Source organism: Myxocyprinus asiaticus, chromosome 32 (genome assembly GCF_019703515.2).
Source record: "Myxocyprinus asiaticus isolate MX2 ecotype Aquarium Trade chromosome 32, UBuf_Myxa_2, whole genome shotgun sequence".
Lineage (NCBI taxonomy): Eukaryota > Metazoa > Chordata > Actinopteri > Cypriniformes > Catostomidae > Myxocyprinus > Myxocyprinus asiaticus.
This window is the reverse complement of record NC_059375.1, coordinates 28,850,413-28,871,431: the sequence shown is the minus strand read 5'-3', so window position 1 is coordinate 28,871,431 and position 21,019 is coordinate 28,850,413. Positions and strand designations below refer to the sequence as shown.

General features: G+C 39.3%; 1 protein-coding gene across 2 annotated transcripts; it reads right to left on the bottom strand.

Annotated features, from left to right (window-relative positions):
- Positions 1-1,006: 1,006 nt before the first annotated feature.
- rnf40 (ring finger protein 40) lies at positions 1,007-20,985 on the bottom strand. Of its 2 annotated transcripts, none has more exons than XM_051667506.1 (20): positions 20,959-20,985; positions 19,944-20,087; positions 16,590-16,757; positions 15,983-16,286; positions 10,179-10,370; positions 9,871-9,992; positions 9,570-9,716; positions 9,116-9,190; positions 8,867-8,986; positions 8,577-8,756; positions 8,276-8,411; positions 7,884-8,005; positions 6,664-6,923; positions 6,333-6,450; positions 5,450-5,599; positions 4,629-4,841; positions 4,263-4,388; positions 3,981-4,121; positions 2,917-3,018; positions 1,007-2,799 (listed from the first exon to the last, which is right to left on the bottom strand). In XM_051667506.1, the coding sequence occupies exons 1-20, from the start codon at positions 20,968-20,970 to the stop codon at positions 2,623-2,625; spliced, it is 3,009 nt and encodes a 1,002-aa protein (XP_051523466.1). In that variant the 5' UTR covers positions 20,971-20,985; the 3' UTR covers positions 1,007-2,622. The 2 variants fall into 2 exon arrangements, with proteins under 2 accessions (XP_051523466.1, XP_051523467.1); XM_051667507.1 differs by lacking the exon at positions 20,959-20,985 and adding an exon at positions 20,801-20,855.
- Positions 20,986-21,019: the final 34 nt, after the last annotated feature.

Below are 21,019 nucleotides of genomic sequence, written 5' to 3'. Positions count from 1 at the left end.
TTGACGTCAAATCTTACAGAAACAAAAAAACGTGTTTAAACTAAGCCAGTTTGTGAAAATTACTTTTTTGTAAGAGGGGGAAAGAAAGAGACCCAGTCTCCCTGTACAAGTATGTTTGAGCAAAATAGGCACATTGAAGTCACCCCACCCAACTACGTAATTCACTGTCTCTAGTTCAAGGGAACAAACACAAGTTCAGTGTTTGGCAGACTCACAGAACGCAGCCTGAGAGGAAAAGCAGTACAAGTCATTAATATGATCAGAGCATAAAACAATGGGTGCGGGGGGAATAACATAAGGCCAATTGCACAATATCAGGGAAAACATTTACGTATACAGTACTGTGCAAAAGTCATAGGCACATAAGATGTTTCACAAAAACATTTGTCTTAAAATTTTTATTTATATCTGCTACTTTAGTGTGTCAATAGGAAATATACATTTTATACTCCCAAACATTACTTTTGCAAATAGAATATAAGAACAGGGAGCCCTGCAACAGATGGCGTGGCCCTCACAGAACCCCCCACTGAACATCGGGTCAGTCTGAGATTACACAAAGAGACAGAAGTAGTTGAGACAGCCTAAATAGATAGAAGAACTGTGGTGAATTCCCCAAGAAGCTTGGAACATCCTATCTGCCAACAACCAAGAAAAACTGTGTCCAGGTGTACCTAGGAGAATCGGTGCTGTTTTGAAGGAAAACATGTTCACAACAAATATTGATTTAGCTCTTTTTCTGTTTACTGGACTTTGTATGATGTTAATTGATTAATGAAAACTATTTGTCATTATTTTTTTTAAGAAATCCTCACTTTGAAAGTTTTTCACAAGTGCCTAAAACTTTTGCACAGTACTGTATATTCCAGGCAAAGATCTGCAAAAAAGAAAATACCATGTTCTCCCCCCAATGCTTCTCTTGTGATCCTTTTATAATGGCTAATATTATAACCATATGCCTATCTAAAATCATCTGAATAAACTCAAGAACACACATATGGAAATGTGGAGTTTCTTGAGATTGTATTGGCAGACAGCATTTGGACTAATATATCAGTTGTGAATTTGAGTAATCCTTTTGCATTTAGTACAACATCACAAGTCAAATCAATATTCAATGCAAAATCTTGATAACAAACACTACACAATTTTAACAAGGAATCCATTTCTAGGCTGAGTTCATGAAAATGCATGTATCAGATTTGTTATTGTTTTAAGAAAACTGTGCTATAGGTACTCAACTAGTATTCTTGGTGATCTATGTTGTCCTCACGTCTATGGAACGTGTCAACAGTTAACTTAGGCAAGACCATTTATCTTTTACATACATTTTTTGAACATTTCTGTAATTTAAAAACAGCAACATGACTTTGAACTCCAGAGTTTATCCTGTTTTTTTCTTCTTCTTTAAAGATCATTGCACCACCATCTATGCTTCTCAGCAGCTCTCCCACCCTGTACCCATTCACATCTGTTCATTAGTAACTTAAAGGGATAGTTCACCCCAAAAAAATGAAAATTCTCTCATTTACTCACCCTCATGCCATCCCAGATGTGTGACTTTCTCCTGCTGAACACATATGAAGACTTTTAGAAGAATATTTCAGCTCTGTTAATCTATACAATGCAAGTGAATGGTGACCAACATTTTGAAGCTCCAAAAATCCCATAAAGGCAGCACAAAATAAATCCAAATGACTCCAGTTGTTTAATATATGTCTTCTGAAGCAATGCAGTCACTTTGGGTGAGAAACAGATCAATATTTCAATCCTTTTTTATTATAAATCTCCACTTTCACTTTCAGAATGTGAAAGCAAAAGTGGAGATTTATAGGGAAAAATGACTTAATATTTATCTGTTTCTCACCCACACTATTATATTGCTTCTGAAGACATAGATTTAACCACTGAGTGTTATGGATTACTTTTATGCTGATTTATGTGATTTTTGGAGCTTCAAAGGTCTGGTCACCATTCCCTTGCAATGTATGGACCTACAGAGCTGAAATATTCTTCTTAAAATCTTTGTGTTCAGCAGAAGAATGTAAGTCACACATCTGGGATAGGATGAAAGTGAGTAAATGATGAGAATTTGAATTGTTGGGTGAACTATCCCTTTAAAGGGGTTCAGTAACACAGATGAAACTTGCTCTGAGCATAGAATTGTCAAAACAAAACAGTTTCTGTGAACTAATTCAAATGTCTGTGTCATGTTATGTGGAGTTCTTACATTTATGACAGAGAAAACTGAGCAGATCCAAGTCTTTACTCATTTTATGGTGTTTGAAGAACATCTCCAGAAAAATTTAAATAAAAAACAAAAAACTAAGTTGTAGCACTTTAAAGAACACAGGAAAAGGGAGACAAAACTCAATTAATTCTTCTGCAACGAAGGAGCACTGCTCGTGTGCTATAGACCATGACTACTTCATTACTTCATCACAACTGTTTCCACTCTGTCACTGTCTGTTTGGTCACTAGTGCCACCTATTACAGATGAGAGTGTAAGTGGCCCTTTAGAGTATGTTAAAACGCCACAGCATGGTAGCCATGTTCTTGAGTCCACTCTCATCCCTTCTTTCCGCATCTACGTTTTCAGTCCATCAAACTGTCCACACAACATTAGGTGATGTAGATGCGGTGGAAGTCATTTGCTCCGAATGCAGCATTGCATTTAGGGCACTTCCTCTGGCGAGTGTCGTAACGTGTCTTCAAGCATTCATAGCAGAATACATGGAAACACTTGGTGAGGACAGTCTCCTTATCCCGGGTATTACAACAGGGACAACGTAATTTAGCCTAGAAAGCAGATACAACAGCCAGGTCATGCACAGATAATATAGTTACCTTGCATATAAAATGTCCTTAAACAGCTTTTATAACTACATAAAAAGAATAGTTGAAGCAAATGTTCACCTTATACTGATTAATTTCTTCTTGAAGAATCTCATCAGCATCTGTATACACCTCCACTTTCTTCTGTTTTTCCAGCTTACGGCGCAGTCTGGACAATTCCTCCTGAAAAACCAGCACAGAAGAAGTAAGTCTCAAGTCTTAAGTATACTTCGGTTTTGAAGCGAACGCTTCAAAATATACTCCATTTGACTGTGTACATACACAGGCGGTTGGGCAGTGCTACAACTGCTATGAGGTACTGGTTTTTTTCTCTTCTGGAGTTTGGACCCATCAAGTTGTCTTTATAGTCCTTCAGACTTCAAAGCAATGGCTCAAATGTGACTGTTGCCATCTTGTGGACTTACTAATTAATGCGCATACTCTGTGTTCAGAAAAATCGGGCCGCACATGTTCAGTGCGAACACTCTGTTGATGATTACATTTGCATCACACGTCCTGTACGCAGACGACTAGCATTCTCGTCTAACTGAAGTCTATGGTAATCAATGGTAATTTTTTTTCCTGACATAAATGGCCTACATGGCCAAAAAATGTGGACACACCTTTCTAAATAATGGGATTGACTAATTAAGCTACACCCTTTACAAGCAGGTGCATAACATCAAGTATACATACATGCAATCCCATTAGACAAACATTTGTAGTTCGAATGGGGCATACTAAAGATCTCAGTCATAGGATAACACCAGTTAAATGGTTTACTGTGTCTGGTGGTGAAGAACTTGATTGGCCATCACAAAGCCCAGTCCTTAACCCCATTGAAAACCTCTGGGATGAATGTGAATGCTGAGCCAATCTCCACTGGCCAACATCAATGTGCAACCTCATTGATGCTCTTGCTCTTGTGTCTGAATCCATGCAGCTATATTCCAACATCAAGTGAAAAGTCTTCCATAAGATTGGAAGATGTTATAGCAGCAAAGGGAGGACCAGCTCCTTAATAATGCCACAGTTTTTAAATTAAATATTTGACAAGCACATATGGGTGTCCACATACTTTTGGCCATGTAGTGAATGTACATAGTCATGTATGTAGTCTGTGATGCACACACGTGCCCATGTACCTGTGCTTTCTTGAGGTTGACACTCTCCCTCTCACGGGCTGTGCGGTTGTCCAGTACCGAGGCTTGGATTTCCCTCAGCTTGGTCTGAGTGTGCTCGTGCTGCACTTTAAGGTCCTCTGCCAACTGGGCTGCCTCCACCGCCTGAGCCATAGTGGTGAAAGACAGAAAGATCAGCATTATACACACATCTGGAAATATATGCTAACAACAGTGGCTAAGCTGAGTCATGGTTGTCATGGGGATGAGAACAGGGGTGGGTGTCTGTGATCTCTCTGGTTTTACCTTGCGCTTGTTGAGTTCTAGTGCTTGAGTGCGCAGTGTCAGCTCTTTCTCCAGAGCGGCCAGTGTGCTCTGCAAGACACCTTCCTTCTCTTCCAGTTTTTGCACTACCAGCAGCTGTGCATCCACCTGGGAAGGGCAGTAAAAAATAAAAATAAAAAAAAAAGTTGATCCAACTAAATCAAATTTCGAAGAATGTTGATGCTGCTCTTTTCTCCAATCAATCAAACAGAATGGTGACCATGGCTGTAAGTCCCTAACATTCAATATATAACATAATAACATGTCTTTTTGTGTTCAACAGAAGGAAAAAAGTCATTCGGGTTTGGAACAAAATGAAGGTGCATGGTGATTTTTTTTTCTACGTACCTGGGTTTTGAAAGTGAGCACCTGATCCGCCAGCTCCTCTTTCTCTTCCCGCAGAAGCTTGTAAATCTGGTTGGATTTGATTCTCTCACTCATTAGTTTGAAATTGGCATCGTCTTTCTCTCGAAGCTGCTGCATGAGCCTGCTGTTCTGTTCCTGCATGTCTTCAAACGCCTGTCCCGTCACATCCATTTCACTCAGCAGAGCCTCTTCCTCCTGAAAGATGCACAGGGACACTCAGTTACTATGCTTGCACGCACTAGAGAGAGTTAAAATTGGCCAAATAGTCACTCACCAGTTGGACAGCATCTTTATTAGGTACTGCAACATAATACATGGTTTAAATCTAACTGCCAAAATGAGCCTGACCCTCGCTGAATTAAGATGTACAGTCTACTAAAGAAAACATCTGTCACAATCTGCACATCTTAAAATTTTAAATGTACAATCATCAAGTTTATCTATTCTAGATGAATAAAGACTGAAACAAATTTCCCTCCTGAACTTCATGTGGTGATACATGTGTGGAATATTCCTTGCAATAAGCAAAATAATGCAAAACATGGCTGGTAAGAAATATTTATGGCAGATAAATTCTCTAAATTAAGGTGTGGCAAAACATTAAATTTGGACCCTAAACTAAGGCTGTGTTGACCTAGAAAAGCTTGCAATATTGGCATCACGTATTAAACCACACAGATCACTATGCACACAGTACAGACATTTTCGCATGTGAAGTAATCAAAAATCAATGCATTCTAACAAACATGATGCGCACATTTAAACCAAGATTATAGAGAGTAATATGCTTTAACATGACACACCTGTTTAGTAGCAGCCAGTTTTTTCTGCAAGTGTTCGATGGTCTCTTCCGCCACACGGATCTTACGGAGAGCATCTTCATCTGCAAGCTTTTTGCTCTCCTTTCTTTCCCTCTCCTCCAGTTCCCGCACTCGCTGCCTCAACTCCTCCACCTGCCAGACAGCGTTGACATTATCATTAAAGGGATAGTTCACCTAAAATAAAAATTCTAGCAACATTTATTCACCCTCGTACCATCTCATTTGTGTATGACTTTCTTCTGTTGAACACAAGAATATGTCAGATCTGTAGGTCCATACAATGCAAGTGAATGGTGACCAGAACTTTGAAGGTCCAAAAAGCACAAAGGCAGCATAATAAATAATCCATATGACTCCAGTGATTAAATCCATGTCTTCAGAAGCAATATGATAAGTGCGGGAGATTTTACTATAAATTCTCCTCTCAGCCCAGTTGGTGGTGATATGCACAAAGAATGCGAATCAACAAAAACAAAAGAAGAATGTGAAAGTGGAGAGTTATAGTAAAAAAGCCCTTAATTTGGATCCGTTTCTCACCCACACCTATCATATCACTTCTGAAGACATGGATTTAACCACTGGAGTCTTATGGATTACTTTTATGCTGCTTCAAAGTTCTCGTCACCATTCACTTGCATTGTATGGACCAAGAGAGTGGAGATATTCTTCTAAAAATCTTGGGTTGTGTTCAGCAGAAGACAGACATACATGCACATCTGGGATGGCATGAGGGTGAGAGAATATCATCATAAATGATGTGAGAATTTTTATTTTTGGGTGAACTATATCTTTAAGAGAAAGACCACCTCAAGTGAATTGTATATTAATGGTTTTGTGACAGAGAAAGACATCAAAGCTTGCACACCTCTGCTTTGGACTTCTTCTCAGCTGCCATGAGCTGCACTTTGTCCCGCTGCTCTTTTGGGGCTGATTTGTACATGTCTAGCAGCAGTTTCATTTCCTTCTGGGACTCCTGAGCTTTTCTGTTGAAAAGACGCATATAGTGTAAGTGTGGGTGAGGTGACTCAGATCAGAAGTTCATCAATATTTTTGAATGATGTGAATGTTTCGAATGACCTCACTGGTGAGATCGAACTATAACAGCAAATTATGTTCTTTGATTCTCCATTCAGATTTAATTCAGCATGATTTTCTGTGATTGCAGACATAGCAGATATTATAGCTATTAGACATACTTGAGCTCTCCTCTGAGCATCTTCAGTGTGTCAGAGTCCTTCCTCTTCAGCTCCTCACTGCGCTGTCTCTCCCGCTCTCTTTCTCTCTCCCTCTCTCTCTCGGTCTCCCTCTCTCTCTCCCGAGCTCGTTGCCTTTCCAGCTCTCTTCTCCTTTCTTCCTCCTCCTGGTCTTCATCTTCCTCTTTCTTAACCTCCAGTCCTCCATCACCCATGCTTTCCTCCAACATCAGCGCACCTGCATCTCCACTCTGGCACTTCAACTGAAAAACAAGAGCTTTGTTGTTTAATTTCAGTGCCATTTTATAGAGAAAAATAAAGTAACAGCTCATACACGATCAGCCAAAACATTAAAACCATCTGCCTAAACCATCAGCAGTTACAGAAATACTCAAACCAGCCCATCTGACACCAACAAACATGCCACTGTCCAAATCACTGAGATCACATTTTTTCCCCATTCTGATGGTGTATGTGAACATTAAATGAAGCACCCATATCTGCATGATTTTATGCACTTCACTGCTGCATGATTGGCTGATTAGATAATCGCATGGATGATTGTTGGTGCCAGATGGGCTGGTTTGAGTATTGAGAGAGAGGTCAACAGAGAATGGCCAGACTGGTTCGAGCTGACAAAGTCTACGGTAACTCAGACAACCACTCTGTACAATTGTGGTGAGAAGAATAGCATCCCAGAATGCTATTCTGAGATGCGGGTTGGCAGCAAGAGGGGAACCTAAACAATATTAGGTAGGTGGTTTTAATGTTGTGGCTGATCGGTGTATATACAATAACAGTAAGAAAATGCACTGAATTTCATTAGCAAGTAAAACACTCATACAACATTCATGCTAAAAATTTACTGTTAAGTAAGTTTGACAAATCTTTTAAAATAGCCCTCTTTTTTTTGTTTATTATTATTATTAATTAAATATATAAAATTATCCATTAATAAACAAACACACAAATGCATACACTTACATTTCTATTAGCATTTTTTTTATTTTTATTTTTTTTTAAATACTTAAACTTTCCACTTTTCTTTTCTTAAAAATTATGCACACTTCTCCCAGAAATCTCCAAGTGTTGCAGTGGTACTAAATCTTGTTTGTAATCTAACTTAAAATTCCAAATAAAGTGATAATAATTACTCTTGTTTCGGAAATCACATAAAGTGAAAATGTTAAAAATGACAATGCCAACATCAACATGAGAAATACCTTGTTGATTTCCATCTGTGTTTCACGTAGTTTCCTCTTATATCTCTGCACATCCCCTTTGAGCTGGTGATTATGGTTCTGCAGACTGCTGATTAAGTGTCTCATTTCTCTGTTTATTGGGCCTGCGCCATATGAGAGGAAATATTGAGAGAAAAGAGATGGTGCTGCAGATAGGCATTAAAAGACAGTGACAGTCTCGGTTTATTAAGATGTAAATACATCAGAGAATTGAAGACAGGATGCACCACCCCCCACAGACTTCCTCACTGCAGCTATGGTTACTGTAAAACAAACGGGCCTATGAAAATGCACAGCTAACGAACCCGAACCTACGATCTGTCTGACAATCATCACAACCAAAAAAGAAAAATCACTTGTGTGAGTGCCGTTACCTGCTTGCTCGTTGGCTGCAAGATTCTGTTCAAACTCGATCCGTAGCATTTCATATTCCTTCCGTACCTGGGCCAGAGTGTCCTCTAACTGGATGACCTCAGTGCGCAACTTCTTCTGAAGAGACAATTCATCACTCTACAAACAGAGAGAATGACATCCAAACAATCAGAAACAAAAAACTCAGATAAAGGGTGGAAGCAGGGTCTCAAGACCCCTAAGTTTTGTTCCATTCCATTGCACTCCATCAAGGTGTTTTTGAACACCAGAACTGTGAAGGATGCATTCTTGTGAAGGGATCACCTCCATGTGCTCAATCTGCCGCAGGTGAGCATTCTTGGCAGTGAGCAGCAGGGCTCTGGCTTCATCCAGCTGGGTCTTCACACTCAGAGACTCGTTGTACAGGAGAGAAAACTGTGATTGGAGGCACTTGTACTCTGGCGTCTCCTTCAACACTTCCTCTGGTATATTCCTTAGATCCACCTACAAAAGGGATGGAGAGTTCAGCAAAAACTCACAAGAAAATTCAAGGTCCTTCAAAATCATTATTAGGCCACTAAAGCTGATGCTTTAATCTCATTGAGCTCCAGCACCTTTAGTTTTTCACTCTCCCGAACAGCTTCCTGTAACTCTTGCTGCAGTTTCTCAAGTTCTGCCATGCGGCTGTTGGCAAGCTCTTGGTTCTGCTCCAGCTCTGCATTCAGAGACTCAAACTGATAACATAGAAAAACTTGTTACATAAACTGACAATGAAAACAAAACAGTCACAAATTGGAGTCTTTTAAAGAACCAAATCTACAACATTCCAATAAACAAACATTTGTACAACATTTTCACGTTACCTTCTGTATGGTGAGTGTGATTTGACCACCTGGTAATCCACCAGAACTGCCAGTAGCATGGTAACCTGAATTAAGCTGAAAAGAACACATTCAAGAAATTCTTAAATAAATGAAGCAAACTGTTATAATAATACATTAGAGTGAAACTACATACAGAGGCATATTATCATATCACATTACTGTACGTTATACTTAGTTTTATCTCTAGTCGCTCTAATACACTGTCCTTACTGCAAATGATGAATGAAGAAAAAAATATAATCTTTTGTAGTTTTATTTCCTCTCATAGAATGTACCAATAGATAATAATAAAATGTGATAAAAATTGCAAGAAAATTTCATGGAAATATACTGCATAAAACTGAAAAGATCTGCCTGATTTAATATTCAGGGCTTTAAATCAGATTTAATCGTTTAGCATTACAGTAAAAATACAGGATGAGAGAAAGCTGACCTGTTCTAGAGCTTCTGCTAGGTGCTTATTCAACTTCTGCTCTCTCTTACGAAGTTTCTCTATATCCCACTGCAGGTCCTCCACAGCTGTTTCCATCTCAGAGACTTTAGTCTCAGAACTTGTGACTTTGTCAACTAGTTCATTATACTGTGGAGGCAAGAAATTGTCTTAAGGATAGCTAAGGTAACAGAAGTCACTCATCTTTGAAACTGCAATAGGCAGTTTCAAATCAATGCTTGAAAAAAAAAAAAAAAAAAAAAGAAATATTATAGGGAGAAGGTAAAAATGCAAAAGCATTTACCTCCAATGACATTTTGTGGTGCCTCCCCTGAAGGGAGGAAGCGAGGTCTTGCAGTCGATTATTCTCCTCTAGAAGTGTGCGGTTTGTGGCAATTATCTCTCGCTGACTGTCATCCTCACAAACTGATAAGAACACAAAGTGCACAAGTTCAGCACTTTTTCACACAGTGATCAAACAAACTGATATCATCCTTGGGCAAATCCACCCCACTTACACAGAAATTTAGTTCAGAAATTTTTGACAAATAATCTTTATTGTAACAAACAGTTTGTGTTTTGCAAATCAGACCAAATAATTACTAGTTTTACCAGCCATTTCCACTCGAGTACACAGCTCCTCAATGCTGCTGTGCAGACGGTCAAAGATGCAGACCATGCAGGCCACAGCCCCCTTGCTGAACTGCATCCTGTCCTGCAGCTGCAAAGTGAGTTCCTCTTCACTACTGTTGTCCAGAGTGTCCAGGAAAGCCTTTGCGCTCTCACTGAGAGGGGGTGGAGGGGCTACAAAGCACAAAACAGACCAAATAAAATATGAATGTGAATGGTAAAAGTTGCTCTGGCAAACCTCTATGGACACATTGGAGAAAGAATCACCAATGGCTTATAGATTTTTGTTTTTACTCAACATGCAAGCATATGCAACTGAAAGCTGAAAAAGATATTAAGCAAACCAGGAAGGGGGCATCTTCACATATGTATTCATATGACTCCATGTGCTGTGAGGGTATATTTTATTAAATATTTTGCTTTTCGTCGTTTTAATCACATTTTATCTTTTTTAAAATGTTACAATTTCACTATCAATTTATATTATGTCATGAAATTGCAAATCGCTAAAATGGTACTGTCTCTTTAAGAGTCCCGAGCAGGTGTTTACAGTTGTATGAGCACATTGAGAGAGGTTGCAAAGGTGTTATTAATTTCTTTTTTTACCTCATCAGTGAAATATGTAACTAGAATTCATGTTTCTTCTTAAATATTGATCAATGACTGACTGTAAATAACAGGAAGAATATTAAAAGAGACATTATGACATGAAAAATGGAGTGCGTAGAACTAATGTTTGCAACTGTATTACAGGGAACGAGACAAATCGAATTTTTACTCGCATAATATGTATTGACTTACGTGTACAGTACAATTGTTTATTGTACAAGTTCTCAAATTCAAGTCTAAATGCTCTTGAGTTTTGCAACACTTTTACCTTCCAACAGGCATCCAACAGGCATGTTACACTGGTCTGTAGCCATGCTGTAAAACGGAGAATACTGTGAAAACAGTCTGTGGAAAAGTTTAGGACTTGTTTAAGCTGCGTACTCTTTACTCTCGTATACATATGGCTCCTTCAGTAAGCAACTTTCTCCACAGCACCGTAATTTTCCCGCGACGCTTGTGTTAACACACGGCACCCGAAGAATGCTTCACTATTTTACTCTGTTGATTTGCCTTATTTCCAGATATTCAAGAGTTGTTGCTGTGTATTTCCTTAACTTACTATCGCGACCTGCAGCTGAATTGCGACGCAGAATTGGGGGGGTTTCCCTCTTATATAAAACTTAGGGATTCCCCCAATGTACGAGCGCATATATGAGGACGTTAGGGACAGTCGATATTTTACATTGGTGTGTATAAATGGGTATAGTTTATAGTGTATGTGCTTTTCCCACTGTACTCTGAGAAATGTTGAATTCTTTCCGCTGTGTTGACATGTTGTTGGGCTCCATCCTATGACGTTTCTTGTTCCACGCACGCGCGCTCTTCAAACACCCATTAGAAGAACGCCGCTTGTTTGTTTACATGATCACAATAAGCTAAGTGTGTTAAACCGCTTTCTCTTAATCCCTTAAACAGCCTAAGGAAATCAGCGTTCTTGTTTGCATGACGTTTCAGAACGCCGCTTTCTGCTAAAACCCTGGAATAAACCGTTTTCTTAAGTGCATGGAAACGTGGTCATTGCTAAACTTCTTTGCCACTACACAACTCAATCACTGGCGAGTGAAATCGGAAAATATTTAGTCGCATATGCGGGTGATTTACTCGTAATGTAGAGAGCTGTCTGGGCAGGTTATATAGCTATGTAACCTTTTAGCACAGTTAAGATTTCAAAAGCTAATTTGATAGACACTAGTTTGAAGGTTGAGAGAGAGAGAGTACAGGGACAACAGCTTTTTATATGGCATGAGCACATGTGCTACCCACCAGAGTATGTGAGTGGAGCGGCAACAATTTCCCCTCCGTGCTCAAAGCATTCTTTAATCACTCTGCTCCAGCTTCACTCCAGGTTGTCCATTTACCGCTCCACGCTCCTGAATTAGAGACTAATATATATATACAGGTGCATCTCAATAAATTAGAATGTCGTGGAAAAGTTCATTTATTTCAGTAATTCAACTCAAATTGTGAAACTCGTGTATTAAATAAATTCAATGCACACAGACTGAAGTAGTTTAAGTCTTTGGTTCTTTTAATTGTGATGATTTTGGCTCACATTTAACAAAAACCCACCAATTCATTATCTCAAAAAATTAGAATACATCATAAGACCAATAAAAAAACATTTTTAGTGAATTGTTGGCCTTCTGGAAAGTATATTCATTTACTGTATATGTACTCAATACTTGGTAGGGGCTCCTTTTGCTTTAATTACTGCCTCAATTCGGCGTGGCATGGAGGTGATCAGTTTGTGGCACTGCCGTGGTGGTATGGAAGCCCAGGTTTCTTTGACAGTGGCCTTCAGCTCATCTGCATTTTTTGGTCTCTTGTTTCTCATTTTCCTCTTGACAATACCCCATAGATTCTCTATGGGGTTCAGGTCTGGTGAGTTTGCTGGCCAGTCAAGCACACCAACACCATGGTCATTTAACCAACTTTTGGTGCTTTTGGCAGTGTGGGCAGGTGCCAAATCCTGCTGGAAAATGAAATCAGCATCTTTAAAAAGCTGGTCAGCAGAAGGAAGCATGAAGTGCTCCAAAATTTCTTGGTAAACGGGTGCAGTGACTTTGGTTTTCAAAAAACACAATGGACCAACACCAGCAGATGACATTGCACCCCAAATCATCACAGACTGTGGAAACTTAACACTGGACTTCAAGCAACTTGGGCTATGAGCTTCTCCACCCTTCCTCCAGACTCTAGGACCTTGGTTTCCAAATGAAATACAAAACTTGCTCTCATCTGAAAAGAGGACTTTGGACCACTGGGCAACAGTCCAGTTCTTCTTCTCCTTAGCCCAGGTAAGACGCCTCTGACGTTGTCTGTGGTTCAGGAGTGGCTTAACAAGAGGAATACAACAACTGTAGCCAAATTCCTTGACACGTCTGTGTGTGGTGGCTCTTGATGCCTTGACCCCAGCCTCAGTCCATTCCTTGTGAAGTTCACCCAAATTCTTGAATCGATTTTGCTTGACAATCATAAGGCTGCGGTTCTCTCGGTTGGTTGTGCATCTTTTTCTTCCACACTTTTTCCTTCCACTCAACTTTCTGTTAACATGCTTGGATACAGCACTCTGTGAACAGCCAGCTTCTTTGGCAATGAATGTTTGTGGCTTACCCTCCTTGTGAAGGGTGTCAATGATTGTCTTCTGGACAACTGTCAGATCAGCAGTCTTCCCCATGATTGTGTAGCCTAGTGAACCAAACTGAGAGACCATTTTGAAGGCTCAGGAAACCTTTGCAGGTGTTTTGAGTTGATTAGCTGATTGGCATGTCAAAATATTCTAATTTTTTGAGATAGTGAACTGGTGGGTTTGTTAAATGTGAGCCAAAATCATCACAATTAAAAGAACCAAAGACTTAAACTACTTCAGTCTGTGTGCATTGAATTTATTTAATACACGAGTTTCACAATTTGAGTTGAATTACTGAAATAAATGAACTTTTCCACGACATTCTAATTTATTGAGATGCAACTGTATATATATATATATATATATATATATATATATTACTGACCTTTAGATTTTCTCTACAAATGTCAATGTTTTTTGGCCACTTCTTTTAGGATTTCACAACAAAACTTAGATCGTGGCAATCACCTCCCCACTCGTGTTCTCCTTCGCTGTCCCATCATTAATTTTCGATATATGCCAGTTGATGTAGGACAAGACACGAGCATGTAATTAAGTCGAGCTTTACCGCAAGCTTAAATCAATAATAGGGAGCGTGAACGCAAAGCGAAAGTAACCTTCGTGCTAGAGGTCGAATATTACCAAGTGCTGCTATATTTTACATTTGTATTTTTTTTTAAATCACATTCTTTCTGATTATATCAGAAATTTCATCTTTCCTTTATGCCAATAGTGTTTAACACTGCTTAACACGGGGTGCCTGGGTAGAGTCACGTTGGGTTAACCTCCCCGTGGTCGCTATAATGTGGTTCTCACTCTCGGTGGGACGCGTGGCGAGTTGTGCGTGGATGCCGCGGAGAATACCGAGAAGCCTCCACACGTGCTATTTCTCCGCAGTAACGGACTTAACAAGCCACGTGATAAGATTGACATCTCAGATGCGGAGGCAACTGAGATTCGTCCTCCGCAACCCGGATTGAGGCAAGTCACTACGCCAACACAAGGACCTAGAGCGCATTTGGAATTGGGCATACCAAATTGAGGAGAAAGGGGAGATCCCCCCCCCCCAAAAAAAAACCCCACTGCTTAGCACGTTGTGAATTATTGCATTAAGGGCCGTTAACAGGTGTGCCCGTGATGGAGCATTAGTGGAGTTCTCTTGGAGTGAGAGAAAACAATGATGCTCCGATTTTTTAAAAACCACCCCACTCCTCGCTCTGCTTCCACTCTGCTCACATACTCTGCTACCCACACTGTTTAGGGCCCAATGATTTCGCCGATGAGGAAAACACAGACGGAATCCAGTCATAAAAACAGAATAAACTATAAAACATGGAATGTCACGGAATTTGACATATTTGGGATAAATGAATGCATAAATGCACAATTAATCTTATTAAAATCTTGATATGACCTGTAGTGATAATTAAACCACTAAAGGCTGAGGTTTAATTAAAGAAATATAAGGTCAGCATGAGACGGCTGCATGTAATATTTAATCGAAATGTTATAACTTGATCTTCTGGTGAAATGACAGACTTCTCTCTGGTGATGTATGCAGGACTTCTCCAATCATTTAGTCCGCTTAAACCCTGCCCTTTTCTTATAAATACCACAACCTTGCGTAGAGTTGAACGAAACATCAATCGCATGTTGGTGAAGATGGCAAGGTGTATTTTCGTCTGTTCTCCTTCAAAACTATCGTTCCTTAACCCAAACTTCCATGGTTACGAGTCAGCTGGCTTGAATTTACATTTCGAATGAGGAGGAATAACGGTGAATTTGCGGTTGTGTTCGAGACATAAGCTGAGGTGATCACTAATGAATACAATGCTTCGGATGCCTCTGGAGTTTATTTATATTTTTGAATGCAGTTATCTTGGGATGCACAGCACGAATAAGTGTTTTTCTCCTTTATATTTAGTGTATTGTGATTCAAAACATTAAAATATGGTTATTTTTTACTCGTTTTTCCATCGACTACAGCCTCTTCGTAAGCAAAGACTGTGATGTGCTTGTGCGTTTATGTTGTCAGTTTGATGATAAATGTGTTGTGATCGCCACTCAATTTCACCAATAACCGGCTCTGACTGTGGTAGATGTGTGTGTGTACAATGCAAACTCGCTTTCAGACAGGAATAAATCCTCATAATGCTAATTCTAGAATTAATAACAAGAACTGATTAATTAATTCTAGCCTAATTAAGGGTGACTGACAGATATCACATTAACTTTTTTAACATCAAGATTATAGGTTAAAATTTAAATCAATATATAACAATATAATGAAGTGTATATTTTATGTACTGTAACTTAAGTTTTAAAGATCTTTTAATCATCTTTTAGCTTTTTTCTATAGTCCTGCAGTGACAAATTATCTTTAAAAGTACAAATATTCCATTTAGTCAATGAGTAATCCTACTGCACTGCAGAATACTGAAGTTACTGCTTGACTTATGAACTATGTTTAAACAGATAAAAGCATTATTTTTAATATTCCAAGCAGCCTATGCCTAGTGCGATGAAATTTAACTCTTTGTATGTTTACCAGGAATTCCATCCTTCACTGGCTCCGCAGATGGCTTCACCTCAGTGTCAGTCAGCTGCTGTTGTTGCTCTTGCTCCTTGTCTTGCACTGGCTGCTGTTGTTGTTCTTGCACCTCCTCAGCTGAAGGTGGAGGCTGGGGGAGGCTTTCCTCCCCTTCTACTGGAGCTGGCAAAGGAGATGGTGATGTGGCTGCAGCAGAAACAGGGACATCTGCAGGAACAGGTGGGGTGGCAGGGGTTTGTGTAGGTGCCGGGGCATCCTTAGGCTCCACACGCTGCAGCAGTTCATGAATATTTTCCTCAAGCTGTGTGACCAACATAAAAAGAGGCCTTAGAATACTGCCTTTGTTCAAGGGATACCATGTAATGTAAAAAAATAAATAAATGCAAATATAGTTATAAAATTTAAATTTTGGAATGAAGTTGTAAAGTAAATTACAACTTCAAGTAAATTTGCAATGGAATACAATGTAGTAATACACAATTGCACTAACAAATGGCTGTTGCCACCTGTAAAATGTGTTATCATAAATTACCTAAAAAAGCCTAAGCCCTATAATTGAAGCAAATGAGTACAGTATTTGAAGAATATTGACTAAGCATTGAACCTGAGTCCAGCAGCGGTTGACGATAAGCAGGGTGGTGTCATCAGTGGCCTGCCTCTTCTCCAGCTTCTCAATCTTCTCTCTCAAATCATCCTCCAAAGCCTGTCTCTGTTCAAGGCGTTCACAGAGCTTCTTGTTCTTGAATTGAATGACCTTCATGTCCATCTCCTCCTGCACAAGACAATTGGAACAAAATAAGTGAAGCTCCAAAAGACAGTGGACAATGTGGAAATTTTAAGCTTTTCTTTAAGGGTGTCTAAAGGTTATGGGTGAAAGCTTAATCACTAAGCAGCACACATGATCAGGTGTAACTTGAGATTACAATAAGTTTTTCATATTGTAGATATCAGGCTGTCTCCAATGAATTGTTTCTAATGATATTTCTCGGTTAATGATCCACTTTGCAAACATGAAATATTGCAGTGAAAACAGCACATGACAGCTATGATACTGATTTTCTGCTAGGCCGATATTAGCCTTTCACCGATATATCAATATCGGTGTATATGTTCACCGATATGCGCAGATATGAAAACTTTTTTCAGAACATATAATGCAGAAAACAATGCTTTAGAATTGGTGTCATAACGTAGGTTGTCCAGCAGACCATTCTGGCTACCGAGGGAATTCATAGTGGTCATTATCACTGCTGTATACATCCCGCCACAAGCCGACACAAACCAGGCACTCAAGGAACTGTATGGGAGTATAAGTGAGCAGAAAACCGCGCACCCTGAGGCCGCGTTCATTATGACCGGGAACTTTAACAAAGCCAATTTCAAATCAAATTGCACCAAAATACCACCAACACATCAGTTTCAACACACGAGGGGACCGGGTTTTGGACCATTGCTGCTCTCCCTTCCGGGATGGCTACAAATCCCACCCCCCCGCCCACCAGTTGGCAAATCGGACCACTCTTCCATTGCTTCTGCCCGTTTACAGGCAGAAACTGAAACAGGAAGCACCCACCCTCAGAACGATCCAGTGCTGGTCGGACCAATCAGATTCTATGCTACAAGACTGGGATTCTACGATCACACGGACTGGGAGATGTTCCGGTCTGCCTCTGATGACGACATCGAGGTTTATGATGATAGCATAACGTGTTTCATCAGAAAGTGCGTAGAGGATGTTGTTCCAACCAAAACAATACGGATATACCCCAACCAGAAGCCATGGATAAATAGCGATGTTTGCGCGGCACTTGATGCACGGACCTCCGCTTTTAATTCCGGGAACAGGGAGGAGCATAAACAAGCCAGTTATGCCCTCCGCAAAGTAGCCAAACGCCAGTACAGGGACAAGACTGAAGGACAGTTTAACACCACCAACTCTAGAAGCATGGGGCAGGGATTTAATATAATCACAGACTACAAAGGGAATAAAAACTCCGCCGTGAACACCGCTGCCTCTCTCCCGGATAGGCTAAATACTTTTTATGCTCGTTTCAAGGGAAATAACTGGGAACTGCCACACACATCATCGGAGGTGAGCTTCCCTCCCTCCAGGACATATATACCAGGCGGTATGTGAAAAAAGCTCAGAGGATCATCAGAGACTCCAGCCACCCGAGCCATGGGCTGCTCTCACTGCTACCATCAGGCAGACGGTATCGCAGCATCAGGACCCGCACCAGCCGGCTTCATTACAGCTTCTTCCCCCAGGCAATCAGACTTTTGAACTCTTGATCTCTCACGATCAATATACATCAGCACTGCACTTTATTAATCTTATTATCTCACACTGGACTGTCTTAAATTATATTCTCTCTTAACAACACACTGGCAACTGACTATCAGCCGACAGCCTGAATATCAATACAGTACAATACAACCTACTGTATATTTTATATATACTATTTTATTTGTATAATGTGTATGCTATATTGTGTGTATTGTATACTGTACATTGTATACTATTATTTGTATATTGTGTTGTGTGAAATTATGTGTATATTAGATATGTAAATTGTGTTGTGTAAATCTGATGTTTATTGTAAATTGGTATTAGTCTCATCACTGTCATGACTGCTATGTTGCTCGGAACTGCACCCAAGACTTTCACCCACTGTTGCACTTGTGTATATGGTTGTGAGACAATAAAAGTTATTTGATTTTTATTTGATTTGAGAGCACGCTCCGACTCCATTGTTTACAGAGCTGAGCTGATGGTGCCTCTGCAGACAGTGCGGAGTTAAGCGGTGTCTTCTCGGTAAGCTTCTAACTAGTTTGTGAAATACATACTGGAAAGTTAATAAACAATGACCCCATCATTTTCCCTTTTCAATACCCTGTTCCTGACAACCATGTCACTCATGTTTATCACATCAGTTTGCTGTTTGCCAGCTATGGTTTGTCAGTGCAATCAGTAATGTAGCAGATTGAAAGGTAAACATCAGAGCACCTTTTTGCAGCTCAGCAGACAACGGTGCAGTGGTGGATTGTGTCTGCTGAGTGTTGATTTCACGCTATGTTGTTTCCTAGTTGGTGAGATGCAATGCTGGTCTACCTTTTACTCTCTGTGACAACGAGCTTATAGCTAACTAGCTAATCACCCAGCTACTTACATTGCTTGTCTGCTGAGTGGAAGCTAATGCATAAACATGTATTCACCAAACTGTTCTGTTCAGGATTCACAGTTTGGTACCCCCGTCAACCGAACAATTCCAGTTATTGCATTTACAAAATGTAATATTTAAAAGTCTGGTTTTCCACCGTTGAAAGTTTCCCCTGAATTTGTATAGCAGAATACGGTGTAACACCGCTTGACTCAGCAGGTGTAAATGCTTCTTGTTTTATAACCTGCCAATAATTGACTGGCAGTATTAAAATAGTCAGCATTTGACTAATACTAAACAATACTGATGTTTATTTAGCTATTTATTTTATATTTATTCTTTATTTTAATGGTCAGCATTTGATTAATACTAAACAGTACTGATTTTTATTTAGCTATTTATTGTATTTGAATTTATTCTTTATTTTAATGGTCAGCAATTGACTGATACTAAACATACAGTACTGATGTTTACTTAGATATTTATTGTATTTTTATTTATTCTTTATTTCCTCAGTGTTCATTTCTAGAATTTGTTGACGATGTATAATAATAATAATGTCAAATATTCTTTGATAAAAATATTTGTTTAAGAAAGCAGCCTTCTGAGTACCTTTGCATAGTCATTTCGGTGCAAAATCGTTGAACAATCCACATAGAAAAGGTCTGTTTTCATTCCAGCTCAAAAATTAACTATAACGACCACTATATCGGTAATCGGTGAATTTTCCCTCTCTAAAATTGGTATCGGTCGGGCTCTATCTTCTGCAATTTTTTTAGAAGCAACATAAGACTAACCGTGGATGAAACTCCTCCAATGCGGATGGGCTCTATGAGAGTGGTAGTAGTCTTCTCCTCTTTTTTCAGCTTTTTTTCAGGAGGGCCAGGGGGACTATCCCCTCCTGAGGGGCGCTTCCCACCCCCAGTGCCAGACATGTTTCCCTACAAAATACATAAATGTGTTAGTACTTTTAACTTTTGAAAAGATATTATTCACACATTGTATTTAAATGGTGGATATCAGTGTATTTTAAAGTACAGGCTGTATTTTTCACTAAACCCATTACATTATAACCTTGTATTACCAAGACAGCTTGCACTGATATTTTCCACACACACAAAAAATGGCTGTACACATTCAAAGCATGAATCTATACATTATAAATAGACAAATGCCCATTATAACGGAATGTTAGGAACATAGTGACTTCCTTTAAAACTGAAACAGTGGTGACTAAATTCACAAATATTAGAATTACAGTTATATTAACACTGGCTAACACGGGGGTCGATCATATCGCAATTTATCAATATTTAGGAAGAATGAAGCAACCTATAAAAATGTACAGTGCACACTAACCTAAGAAACCATAACAAAAGTTCCAAACACGATACTTTGTTTTCACCGTACAATATGCCATTGAATTAAGGCGCCAGTGGCGCATTGAATGAGTTTAGCTTAAAAATTATGGTAGCTATAGCCTTGCTAGCGAGCTAAACCCGTCCAAATATTAGCGTTTTCAAATTATATCTTGTATTATTAACATTTTTAAAAGTCTTATGTCTTTCGACAACGTTTTCAGGTGGTCCACTAATCTATAATGAATATCTAAATGTGTTTATGGTTATTATTTTCTTTGCACACAGATACAAACCTCAACGCGAGTAGCAAAACAGGAAGGATAGACGCGTGAAGACAGACACTACAGGACATAATATTTTCTATCAAAATAAAAGTTTAGCTGTAGTCAAGTTCTCACGTATGTGTTAAAAAAAAAGAAAAGAAAAAAAGATATGTTTTTAGTACTCATACCTTTTTAGACATTTGTTGTAATCACACATACATTTGCCTGAAGAGAGTGATTTGAATAACG

Coding starts and splice junctions, on each gene's coding strand:
- rnf40 (XM_051667506.1), bottom strand. Junction 16,758..19,943: donor TTGGAGGAGTTTCATCCACG/GTTAGTCTTATG, acceptor TGTCTTGTGCAG/GAGGAGATGGACATGAAGGT. Junction 5,600..6,332: donor AGAAGAAGTCCAAAGCAGAG/GTGTGCAAGCTT, acceptor GCTGTCTGGCAG/GTGGAGGAGTTGAGGCAGCG.